The sequence below is a fragment of the Oncorhynchus nerka genome, linkage group LG3, assembly GCF_034236695.1.
Source record: "Oncorhynchus nerka isolate Pitt River linkage group LG3, Oner_Uvic_2.0, whole genome shotgun sequence".
NCBI lineage: Eukaryota > Metazoa > Chordata > Actinopteri > Salmoniformes > Salmonidae > Oncorhynchus > Oncorhynchus nerka.
This window is the reverse complement of record NC_088398.1, coordinates 4,458,985-4,472,065: the sequence shown is the minus strand read 5'-3', so window position 1 is coordinate 4,472,065 and position 13,081 is coordinate 4,458,985. Positions and strand designations below refer to the sequence as shown.

At 43.2% G+C, this 13,081-nt stretch overlaps 1 protein-coding gene across 1 annotated transcript; it reads right to left on the bottom strand.

The window, feature by feature from the left end:
* Positions 1-397: 397 nt before the first annotated feature.
* mboat7 (membrane bound O-acyltransferase domain containing 7) lies at positions 398-11,308 on the bottom strand. The gene is made up of 9 exons (XM_029689177.1): positions 11,184-11,308; positions 10,448-10,527; positions 10,066-10,195; positions 7,810-7,936; positions 7,550-7,706; positions 6,887-7,082; positions 3,411-3,563; positions 3,127-3,303; positions 398-2,953 (listed from the first exon to the last, which is right to left on the bottom strand). Exons 2-9 carry the CDS (start codon positions 10,521-10,523, stop codon positions 2,554-2,556), a joined length of 1,416 nt encoding a protein of 471 aa, XP_029545037.1. The 5' UTR covers positions 10,524-10,527; positions 11,184-11,308; the 3' UTR covers positions 398-2,553.
* Positions 11,309-13,081: the final 1,773 nt, after the last annotated feature.

The following is a 13,081-nucleotide window of genomic DNA, read 5'->3' as shown; positions in this document are numbered from 1 at the left end:
CAGAACATGGGCGTTAGTAACTAATGCAGTATCAACAAGCTGGGGTGTTACAAGACATTTGATGACTAGTTACAGGTTAGACCCATAACGTAATCATGTAGGAGTGTTTACTGTCTGTGCTTCAGTTCATAAATCTTTCTGTACACATGTGACATGTTGTTAGGTAACCATAGAGGCAAGCCTGGGTGGGATTTGTGTGTTTGTGGCTGTGCGTGTGAGTATGTGCAAGGGGATAGGGGAACGTTGATCATTTTCAGGTCTGACAACTCCTATAGTAAGTAAAAAAAACATAGAATGAACCATGTCAGATCAGAAATTGCAAGAGAAATGTGCACTAATAAAACTACAGCCAGCATCCATGAACAAAACACCAATAAGGGACAAGACTTTAGACGGGTTGAATATCTGAGACATGTATTCCGTTGGTAACACTGAACTGTTACAAGGCAGGGAGAGTTACAATCATCATAGTATCAAGGTGAAACCATTCAGAAACGAACAAAAATACACAAGAAATATTACATGTGACACAGAGAAAGATGGAGAAGCAACCATCAAGGAATGTTTTCTATACTGGTCATGTACTGAAATGAGTTGGCTGATAAAAAAAACACAAGGGAATCGTTTCTTCGGGGCCCGGGTTTTGGCACAAGGAAAAGGAGGGAGGGTTTGGCTATATCAGATTGTGCTAAACAATAATAATACAATGCTTCCATGCTATCTAGTTAATTAAATTACAAGAAATATCATTCCAAATCACTTTTTGTATTCTACTGTCAGCACAATATATATATATATTTTAAATACCATTACATTTGTAATAAGATGGCAGTCAAACATTTTGGCAGTGACTTGGTCTTTCTAGAACCTTACCTTAGCAGTCAGTCCTCAGTCACTGCCAAAATGTTCTGACTGAGGCAACTTATTTCCTAATAGAATACACTACTTTTGGCCCAGGTCTGACCAAAAGTAGTGCACTGTCTGGGGAATAGCCGGGTGTCATTTGAGATGTAGCCAGTGACACACAGACAACAATAAAGAACAATAAATAAATATTCACCATACAAGTATATAATTACATCTCTAATCAAATCATCTCAGACACCCAGAACTCAATTCTGGCGTAATTGTAGCAGATGTTCTATTTATGTTACGTGCATCTGTCCACAAGAGATTACTAATCAAATAACTAATGACTACGGAATGCAGGACAGATCATTTTTGTAAAGAAGAGATATGAGTAAAATGCTCATTTACAGGCCAAGTCAAATCAAAAGATCACCCAAAACGACGTTTTAAATAATGCAGTAAAATAAATTCAGATTAAAATCAACATAGAAAAATACATAAATTGCTCAAGGTATTTGCTAAACCACAGATTCCATTCTGAAATTTGCACAGGTCTTTTTGGTTCCAGTAGCCCCTCTTGACACAGTGAAAGTTATTTCAGGTTTCTTGGTCTTTACTCTGAGAACAAATCACTGAGGATGGCTCCACTTAATAATGACAGAATTTGTGTTCTTTCAACTTGGAGATAAGGGAGAAATTATCATCTTATCATAATATAAAACCTAATAAGAATGTTGAGGAAAGAGAACGTATACAACTGCCACATTCATTATGACTGGATCCTCTATATGCGTTTTAAAACTAGACAAGTATAACTCAGTATGTACTCATGGCTGTCCAAAGTTCACTTTTCTGCACTATTCTATAACTGATCATAGGAATGGTCTGATCAATGAAAACTCAAAAATATAAAGAAGCAGAAAATCTTGTTGCCCCGGGAAAATGCATTGTTGATTATGGCTTGAGATAAATGCCTGTGACTTGTATTTAACTTTGAGTAAATCATGCTTTGATGTCAATGGGATTAGAGATTTAGCCAAAAATACAGACTGAGTAACATACTTAGATCCCAGTTCAAATTGAGTCCTTGCTCTATGAATGGATTCAAGGGATGTGCCGCTGTGGTTATACACTACTTTATACTCTGTTTCAAGGCAGCATCTTGAACATACAATTTTGTGTCCTCTAAACTAATTGAAGTATATTTGTATGAAAATTGACTGTGATTTGAAATAATCACACATACATGCGCACAAGTGAAGTAGCTGAATAATCTCCATCCCCCTGAACTTTTTTGCCACTCACACATCAAATAACATTCATTAAGCAAACATTCTTTCACCCAATTATACCTGTATGTACACGTGGTTTGTAATGTAATATCACCATGGCAACTGTTACTGGGTTACAACAATGTTCATAAGGATTCACTGTATTCAGCTAAAAGTCCAATGATGTCTCCTGGTTAGGGAAATCCTACAACTTCATCTATTCTACCTCCCAACTGCAAATCCAACCCTAGTAGGGTCTAGGGGCCAGTTTGGGATTGAACAGAACTCTTCTCTACCAGGGGAGACATCACTGGACCTAACGGACAAAAGTGACCCATACAGATCAGTGACAGACAGCGCATTGTGGGAATAGTAATTCTTTAGTAAACCTATCCTCCCCATACAGTACATCCTCCCATCCATCAATCCATTCTCACTCTGTCTTCTCTCTCACGTCCTCTTGCTTCACCTCTTTCTTCTCCCCCTCAATTTTCTCCTCCTTTCTCTCCCTCTTTCCTCCCTTCATCAGCCTCCCGAACAGAATGCATGCCAGGGCGATGATGTGGATGATGAAGTAGATGGAGGTCCAGTAGTGGACGGTGTCGCTGGCCTTCAGCAGGACGAAGCCCATACACATGTAGTCATAGGCCCTCATCTTGAGGAACCAGTGGACCCAGTCGAAGGCACTCTGACCCCGGGGCCCCAGCTTGGCCCTGACCGACGCCTCCATGGCCGACTCAGCCGCAATACACAGAGGAATGGTGAGGAATGACAGGTAGTAGCCAGCGTGAAGCCCGTGCCAGTATGCACTGATGAACATGGTCCATCCAGCCCTGGGAGAGAATTGTGAAACGTATGCATCAAATGACATTCAGGGGACATCTTATCTGGCAGTTACAAATATATTGAAAGTTGACTGTAGTTTTGTAGTTTAACAGACTATGAGACAGTTTATTTTAGACACAACACACATGCCTTCTCTAGTGAACCTGCATAGGGCCCTTACTTGAGTGCGTAAGCCTTGAAGGGGGAGTTGGGGTAGATGTAGTGATGCAGCCACCACTGCACAGTCATGTTCCAGTAGCGCATCCCGTGTCGGACCTTCACACAGAAGTCCGTGTTGTATGGGTCAATGTTCTGGATGGTTTTGAAGTCGTACACAACCGGACTTTCAGGGTCAGGGCTGGAGAGACCGAAGAATCAAAACCAAGATTAAACACTTCAATAATTAGGAATGAATGTACTTTACTGTTTTTCCCAACTGGACTGAATATCCTGTGTGAGACTTGCCTGTAGTTGACAGTGGGACCCCCTCCCGGCTTGGAGAGCGCCCCCTCTGGGTAACAGCCCAGTCCTGCACTGATGCAGCCAGCCTCTGCCCCACACCATGCAGCGTAGAACCGCATCCGGAACACAAAGAACACCACCGTCATGTAGAACAACCTGGGGGGGGGGTAGAGAGACCTCATTAATGTAGAACTACCTGGGGGGGGGGGGGGGTAGAGAGAGACCTCATTAATGTAGAACTACCTGGGGGGTAGAGAGAGACCTCATTAATGTAGAACAACCTGGGGGGGGGGGGGTAGAGAGACCTCATTAATGTAGAACTACCTGGGGGGGGTAGAGAGAGACCTCATTAATGTAGAACAACCTGGGGGGGGTAGAGAGAGACCTCATTAATGTAGAACTACCTGGGGGGGTAGAGAGAGACCTCATTAATGTAGAACTACCTGGGGGGTAGAGAGAGACCTCATTAATGTAGAACTACCTGGGGGTAGAGAGAGACCTCATTAACCTGTAGAACAACCTGGGGGGGGTAGAGAGAGACCTCATTAATGTAGAACTACCTGGGGGGTAGAGAGAGACCTCATTAATGTAGAACAACCTGGGGGGGGGGGGGTAGAGAGAGACCTCATTAATGTAGAACTACCTGGGGGGTAGAGAGAGACCTCATTAATGTAGAACAACCTGGGGGGGGTAGAGAGAGACCTCATTAATGTAGAACTACCTGGGGGGTAGAGAGAGACCTCATTAATGTAGAACAACCTGGGGGGGGGGTAGAGAGACCTCATTAATGTAGAACTACCTGGGGGGGGGTAGAGAGAGACCTCATTAATGTAGAACTACCTGGGGGGTAGAGAGAGACCTCATTAATGTAGAACAACCTGGGGGGGGTAGAGAGACCTCATTAATGTAGAACTACCTGGGGGGGGTAGAACTCACCTGGGGGGGGAGAGACCTCAGAGAGAGACCTCATTAATGTAGAACAACCTGGGGGGTAGAGAGAGACCTCATTAATGTAGAACTACCTGGGGGGGGTAGAGAGAGACCTCATTAATGTAGAACAACCTGGGGGTAGAGAGAGACCTCATTAATGTAGAACTACCTGGGGGGGGTAGAGAGAGACCTCATTAATGTAGAACAACCTGGGGGGGGGGAGAGAGACCTCATTAATGTAGAACTACCTGGGGGGTAGAGAGAGACCTCATTAATGTAGAACAACCTGGGGGGGTAGAGAGACCTCATTAATGTAGAACTACCTGGGGGGGGTAGAGAGAGACCTCATTAATGTAGAACAACCTGGGGGGTAGAGAGAGACCTCATTAATGTAGAACTACCTGGGGGGGTAGAGAGAGACCTCATTAATGTAGAACTACCTGGGGGTAGAGAGAGACCTCATTAATGTAGAACTACCTGGGGGGGGGGGTAGAGAGAGACCTCATTAATGTAGAACAACCTGGGGGGTAGAGAGAGACCTCATTAATGTAGAACAACCTGGGGGGGTAGAGAGAGACCTCATTAATGTAGAACAACCTGGGGGGTAGAGAGAGACCTCATTAATGTAGAACAACCTGGGGGGGGGGGGGGGGGTAGAGAGAGACCTCATTAATGTAGAACTACGAGTGAAGAGCAACAATGGTCTGGAATACTAAATAGACAAGAGTTCTGTCTCAATTCTGTTTCACTGGAATTGGTGCTTGTCCTTCAATTGTTTTCAGTCATCTGGGAAATCCATCCATTTAGCCCTTTATTATTTAATGGTTTAATTTCCCGTAGCTCTCTGGAGAGAAACAACGGTGAATGAACTCACAATTCTGTTATGCCAACTCAATAAATATAGAAATAAAAACATTACTCTACCGTCACTTAAATGTCCTTGTTTTCCATGAAAGCATACATGAAATTAGTTGCAAAATGAATAGGAAATAGTCAAGATGTTGACAAGGTTATAAATAATGATTTTTAATTGAAATTGTAATTGTGTCCTTCAAACTTTGCTTTTGTCAAAGAATCCTCCATTTGCAGCAATTACAGCCCTGCAGACCTTTGACATTCTAGTTGTCAATTTGTTGAGGTAATCTGAAGAGATTTCACCCCATGCTTCCTGAAGCACCTCCCACAAGTTGGTTTGATGGGCACTTCTTACGTACCATACAGTTAAGCTACTCCCACAACAGCTCAATAGGGTTGAGATCCGGTGACTGTAATGGCCACTCCATTATAGACAGAATACCAGCTGACCGCTTCTTCCCTAAATAGTTATTACATAGTTTGGAGCTGTGCTTTGGGTCATTGTCCTGTTGTAGGAGGAAATTGGCTCCAATTAAGTGCTGCCACAGGGTATGGCATTGCAAAATGGAGTGATAGCCTTCCTTCTTCAAGATCCCTTTTACCCTGTACAAATCTCCCATTTTACCACCACCAAAGCACCCCCAGACCATCACATTGCCTCCACCATGCTTGACAGATGGCGCCAAGCCCTCCTCCAGCATCTTTTCGTTTTTTCTGCATCTCACCAATGTCCTCCTTTCTTATCTGAACACCTCAAACTTAGATTTGTCTGTCCATAACACTTTTTTCCAATCTTCCAGTGTCTGTGTTCCTTTGCCCATCTTAATCTTTTCTTTTTATTGGCCAGTCTGAGATATGGCTCTTTCTTTTCAACTCTGCCTAGAAGGCCAGCATTCCAGAGTCGCCTCTTCACTGTTGACATTGAGACTGGTGTTTTGCAGGTACTATTTAATGAAGCTGCCAATTGAGGACTTGTGAGGCATCTGTATCTCAAACTTGACATGCTAATGTACTTGTCCTCTTGCTCAGTTGTGCACCAGGGCCTCCCCCTCTTTCTATTCTGGTTAGAGCCAGTTTGCGCTGTTCTGTGAAGGGAGTAGCAAACAGTGTTGTACGAGATCTTCAGTTTCTTGGTAATTTATCACATGGAATAGCCTTCATTTCTCAGAACAAGAATAGACTGACGAGTTTCAGAAGAAAGGTCTTTGTTTCTAGCCATTTTGAGCCTGTAATCGAACCCACAAATGCTGATGCTCCAGATACTCAACTAGTCTAAAGAAGGCCAGTTTTATTGCTTCTTTAATCAGTACAAAAGCTGTGCTAGCATAATTGCAAAAGGGTTTTCTAATGATCAATTAGCCTTTTAAAATGATAAACTTGGATTAGCTAACACAACGTGCCATTGGAACACAGGAGTGATGGCTGCTGATAATGGGCCTCTGTACACCTATGTAGATATTCCTTTTTTTATTTTTATCTGCCGTTTCCAGCTACAATAGTCATTTACAACATTAACAATCTCTACACTGTATTTCTGATCAATTTGTTGTCATTTCAATGGACAAATAAAATGTGATTTTCTTTAAAAAACTACCATTTCTAAATGACCTCAAACTTTTGAATGGAAGCATACCTTTTTTTGATACAATCAATTTTTTAAAATTTTTACAAAATCAAGAGTGCTGATTTGCTACCTGAAGAAAAAGTGATGTTCCAGGAACTCTTCAGTGCGGACGTATGCCAGGGGGAAGTACATGTTGGCGGTCAGGAACAGAGCTCCGTAGACAGGCACCAACCTCAGCCTCAGCATGCAGGGTACCCAGCCAGGAAGGTCCAAGGAGCTGGGCTGCCTCAGCCAGTCCACATAGGTTTGGAACCGGAAGAACGGGCCTTTAGGGAGATGCAGGGATAAATGAAGGGATGAAGAGAGAGCATTGAGGGAGAAGTGGTAGGATAGACAAGGTGAATAGTACAAGTTAGAAAAGACAAGGAGAGAGAGGGATCATTGGAGGACAAAAAAAGGATAGATTGCAAGGAGGAGTGTTAATGGGTGATGGACGAAGGAGTGAGTAAAAAAAGGAGGGAGAGTTACAGGAAGGTCATGTAGTGGAAGAGAAAACGGAAGCAGACTCACACAATATTTTACTAGTGGCAGATAGAAAGAGAGAGAAACAGTTCAAATGGGTGCAAAAGCAAATTAGTGGCAAATCATACTAGATACATTTACACCACACACACATACACACTGAAGCCATTCACCTGTCACCATATCAAAAAGAGGTCGAGAGAACTGTGGATATGTTGACAGTAGCCCTGTATGATAAAACAAACTAGGGAATGGGGCTAGACAGCCTTACCTGTCATTATACCCATATAGCAGTAGCTATAGGCTATCATATCATAGAGGGAAGGCTCTTGGGACAGTCCACCAACCACAGGAGACTTAGAGAATGAGCTCACTTCCTGTTTCTTCTCCAGGTGTAAACTCTGCACCTCATTGGCCAGACTGACCATCTGAATGAAAACAAGTGGGTTGTTACTGTAAACAACATCATGATGCATTATGCCCTTGCATTTCATTAATGTGTATGTCCTCCATCTCTTCCTGTAGATGTACCTTCAGAGTGAGGAGTAGCTGGATGGCGTTGGCAAAGGGTGTTGGCGGCGGCAGGCCGAACCATGTGACCAGTCTGAAGAAGAGGAGGTAGAGGAAGGTCCAGGCCAGAGAGAGAGCTGGGGCACTCCTGAAGAAGGTAAACAGGGGAATGGGTGAGAGAGAGAAGTTCCTGACTGTCACTAAATAGTGGCACACCATTACGACACAGGAGTGTTCTACAGTGTCTGTTGATACAGTTGAAGTCAGAAGTTCACATACACCTTAGACAAATACATTTCAACTCAGGTTCACAATTCCTGACATTTAATCCTAGTAAAAAGTCCCCGTAATAGGTCAGTTAGGATCACCACTTTATTTTAAGAATGTGAAATGTCAGAATAATAGTAGAGAATTATTTCTTTCAGCTTTTATTTCTTTCATCACATTCCCAGTGGGTCAGAAGATGATATACACTCAATTAGTATTTGGTAGCATTGCCTTTAAATGGTTTAACTTGGGTCAAAAATTCCAGGTAGCCTTCCACAAGCTTCCCACAATAAGTTGGGTGAATTTTGGCCCATTCCTCTTGACAGAGCTGGTGTAACTGAGTCAGGTTTGAAGGCCTCCTTGCTCGCACATGCTTTTTCAGTTCTGCCCACAAATTTTCTATGGGATCGAGGTCAGGGCTTTTTCCAATACCTTGACTTTGTTGTTCTTAAGCCATTTTGCCACATCTTTGGAAGTATGCTTGGAAGACCCATATGTGACCAAGCTTTAACTTCCTGACTGATGTCTTGAGATGTTGCTTCAATATATCCACATCCTTTTCCATCCTCATGATGCCATCTATTTTGTGAAGTGCACCAGTCCCTCCTGCAGCAAACCACCTCCACAACATGATGCTGCCACCCCAGTGCTTCTCGGTTGGGATGGTGTTCTTCGGCTTGCAAGCCTCCCCCTTTTTCCTCCAAACATAATGATGGTCATTATGGCCAAACAGTTCTATTTTTGTTTCATCAGACCAGAGGACATTTTTCCAAAAAGTAAGATATTTTTCCCCATATGCAGTTGCAAACCGTAGTCTGGCTTTTTTATGGCGGTTTTGGAGCAGTGGCCTCTTCCTTGCTGAATGGCCTTTCAGGTTATGTCAATATAGGACTCATTTTACTGTGGATATAGATACTTTTGTACCTGTTTCCTCCAGCATCTTCACAAGGTCCTTTGCTCTTGTTCTGGGATTGATTTCCACTTTTCGCACAAAGTATGTTCATCTCTAGGAGACAGAACGTGTCTCCTTCCTGAGCGGTATGACGGCTGCAAGGTCCCATGGTGTTAATACTTGCGTACTATTGTTTGTACAGATGAATGTGGTACCTTCAGGCATTTGGAAATTGCTCCCAAGGATGAACCAGACTTGTGGAGGTCTACAATTTATTTTCTGAAGTCTTGGCTGATTTCTTTTGATTTTCCCATGATGTCAAGCAAAGAGGCACTGAGTTTGAACGTAGGCCTCGAAATACATCCACAGGTACACCTCCAATGGACTCAAATTATGTCAATTAGCCTATCAGAAGCTTCTAAAGCCATGCCATCATTTTCTGGAATTTTCCAAGCTGTTTAAAGGCACAGTCAACTTGGTGTATGTAAACCTCTGACCCACTGGAATTGTGATACAGTGAATTTTAAGTGAAATAATCTGTCTGTAAACAATTGTTGGAAAAATGAATTGTGTCATGCACGAAGTAGTCCTAACTGACTTGCCAAAACTATAGTTTGTTAACAAGAAATGTGTGGAGTGGTAAAAAACGAGTTTTAATGACTCCAACCTAAGTGTATGTAAACTTCCGACTTCAATTGTATATAATTAGTTTATTTTGAGTAATGTCTCTTAGGGCTGGGAATTGCCAGGGACCTCACGATAAGATATTAGCACGATACTTTGGAGCTGATACAATATGTATTGCGATTCGATACTGTGGTTTTTTTTGCGATTCGATGTTCCAAACATACTTCTCACCATATGTCTGCTGCAAAGGGACAAGAGAGAACCATGAAAACACAAGTTGTGATCAGTCATGGAAATAAGTGCTGAAAACAAATTGGCTCCGGGTTTAAAAAGAAGATGGAGAACAAGTTATGAAGGAAAAATACTGGAGTTTTCTTGCAGATACAGCCAACTAGCACAAGAAATTATATTGCGATATTGTCAAAACGATACAAAATAATATCTCTGTATGTAACTGCATGGATTTCTCCCCCCCATCATTAATGTCTCACCGCCAGCTGCTCTTGATGATGATCCATGTTCCAAGCACTGTCACAAGCGAGTGGAGGGCATGGACCTGGCAGGTTGCTATGGTGATCGAGAGGCCCAAGAGCAACGCTGCCCCCTGCTTCACTGGAGGACCTACAGCAACAATAACACCCACACACATTTCACTTACAATGAACCTTCAGAGCAGAGCAGATAGGCCTATTATACATGTGTTAAATAAAATAAAAACATGTTATCGTGATTGCAACCGCCTTTTCATTCTTCTGTCCTGCGTGTTACCAGAATGTATTGAAAATAAAGAATTGTGTTTTTCAGTGTTCATATAGTCTAGGAGACACCATATAGGTTAGGTGAATTTATTTGACGGCTAGATAGAATACTTACTCGGATACCGGAATAGGAACCCGATGGGGATGGAAGCAGCGAGAATTCCCAAGTAGACCAGCTCATCAGGAGACATTTCTCTGCACACAGGTACACAACAGTATACAGTATGATCATGGTAACTTAAATAGGTCCTCTGTGCTGCATGGAAAAATGCTATGAGAAATTTGACTGCAGTTTGCATACAGCATCATTATGACAGTGATAAAGCCTGTGATTGACAACTTAATGTCTGTTCTATTCGAAGTTGCTATGCATGTTGGTTCCTCAATACACACATATTGGTACAAGCTCAGTAGTATAAGAACGTGTTTATAACATGCACATGACTCAACATCACATCGTCATGATCAAAATGTTACACCACTGACGTGAGTTAGTGTGTGGACTGAATCAGAACTAGCCTGATTATGCCATGGATGGAGTAATCACAGAATTGCAACATACGCGTTACAAATATTAGCACGCTAAGCTAGTTAGCTACTGCAGCCTTGCGTGACACCAGAGGAAGTACCGCAGTGAAAGGGGAAATATTTGTTCTAGAGGATCTTCTATAGGCGATAAATTACTCATTCTAGAAACGCAAAAAATGTGGCTAGCTATCCCCCAGGACCACAACAAGCTAACTTGCTACAGTAGCAGCCAACGTTAGCTCTTAGCTCAATGATTGTATTCCCTGTAGATGTACATCTCTGTTCAAAGAATGTAGCTAAACTTCTAGAGTAAACGTACTTACGTTTAAATTCAGGCCGACATTCAATATAGTTAACAATCCCTGGAACAAATATTCAAGCACAGTGATGATTTGGTAAATCCCACTTCCTACTACCGCAACAACGTGTCAATCACAACCAAAACCCCGCCCACGGACACTGCCCAGTCCATAAATGAAGGCAGTACGTTTCAAAAAGAATAAATCATTCTGCTTGAAATGGTTTGGAATTTTACATTAATATAGCGAACCCATTAATTCTTGAGGAATATTTCTTAATGTCGCATAAGCTTTGTTCAACTGTCATACCCAATGATACAACAAAAATACACTGCTCAAACAAATAAAGGGAACACTAAAATAACACATCCTAGATCTGAATGAATTAAATATTCTTATTAAATACTTTTCTTTACATAGTTGAATGTGCTGACAAGAAAATCACACAAAAATTATCAATGGAAATCCAATTTATCAACCCATGGAGGTCTGGATTTGGAGTCACAAACCAAATTAAAGTGGAAAACCACACTACAGGCTGATCCAACTTTGATATAATGTCCTTAAAACAAGTCAAAAATGAGGCTCAGTAGTGTGTGTGGCCTCCACGTGCCTGTATGACCTCCCTACAACGCCTGGGCAAGCTCCTGATGAGGTGGCGGATGGTCTCCTGAGGGATCTCCTCCCAGACCTGGACTAAAGCATCCGCCAACTCCTGGACAGTCTGTGGTGCAACGAGACATGATGTCCCAGATGTGCTCAATTGGATTTAGGTCTGGGGAACGGGCGGGCCAGTCCATAGCATCAATGCCTTCCTCTTGCAGGAACTGCTGACACACTCCAGCCACATGAAGTCTAGCATTGTCTTGCATTAGGAGGAACCCAGGGCCAACCGCACCAGCATATGGTCTCACAAGGGGTCTGAGGATCTCATCTCGGTACCTAATGGCAGTCAGGCTACCTCTGGCGAGCGCATGGAGGGCTGTGCAGCCCCCCAAAGAAATGCCACCCTACACCATGACTGACCCACCGTCAAATCGGTCATGCTGGAGGATGTTGCAGGCAGCAGAACGTTCTCCACGGCGTCTCCAGACTGTCACGTCTGTCACATGTGCTCAGTGTGAACCTGCTTTGTGAAGAGCACAGGGTGCCAGTGGCGAATTTGCCAATCTTGGTGTTCTCTGGCAAATGCCAAACGTCCTGCACGGTGTTGGGCTGTAAGCACAACCCCCGCCTGTGTACGTCGGGCCCTCATACCACCCTCATGGAGTCTGTTTCCGACCATTTGAGCAGACACATGAATTTGTGGTCTTCTGGAGGTAATTTTGCAGGGCTCTGGCAGTGCTCCTCCTGCTCCTCCTTGCACAAAGGCGGAAGTAGCGGTCCTGCTGCTGGGTTGTTGCCCTCCTACGGCCTCCTCCACGTCTCCTGGTAGCGCCTCCATGCTCTGGACACTACGCTGACAGACACAGCAAACCTTCTTGCCACAGCTCGCATTGATGTGCCATCCTGGATGAGCTGCACTACCTGAGCCGCTTGTGTGGGTTGTAGACTCCGTCTCATGCTACCACTAGAGTGAAAGCACCGCCAGCATTCAAAAGTGACCAAGACATCAGCCAGGAAGCATAGGAACTGAGAGGTGGTCTGTTGTCACCACCTGCAGAACCACTCCTTTATTGGGGGTGTCTTGCTAATTGCCTATAATTTCCACCTGTTGTCTATTCCATTTGCACAACAGCATGTGAAATTTATTGTCAATCAGTGTTGCTTCCTAAGTGGACAGTTTGATTTCACAGAAGTGTGATTGACTTGGAGTTACATTGTGTTGTTTAAGTGTTCCCTTTATTTTTTTTAGTAGTGTATAAATGCAACATGTAAAAGTGTTGGTCCCATGTTTCATGAGCTGAAATAAAAGATCCCAG

Coding starts and splice junctions, on each gene's coding strand:
- mboat7 (XM_029689177.1), bottom strand. CDS start 10,523: ATGTCTCCTGATGAGCTGGTCTACTTGGGAATTCTCGCTGCTTCCATC. Junction 7,707..7,809: donor AGCTACTCCTCACTCTGAAG/GTACATCTACAG, acceptor GTTTTCATTCAG/ATGGTCAGTCTGGCCAATGA. Junction 7,083..7,549: donor CTATATGGGTATAATGACAG/GTAAGGCTGTCT, acceptor ATCTCCCTAAAG/GCCCGTTCTTCCGGTTCCAA.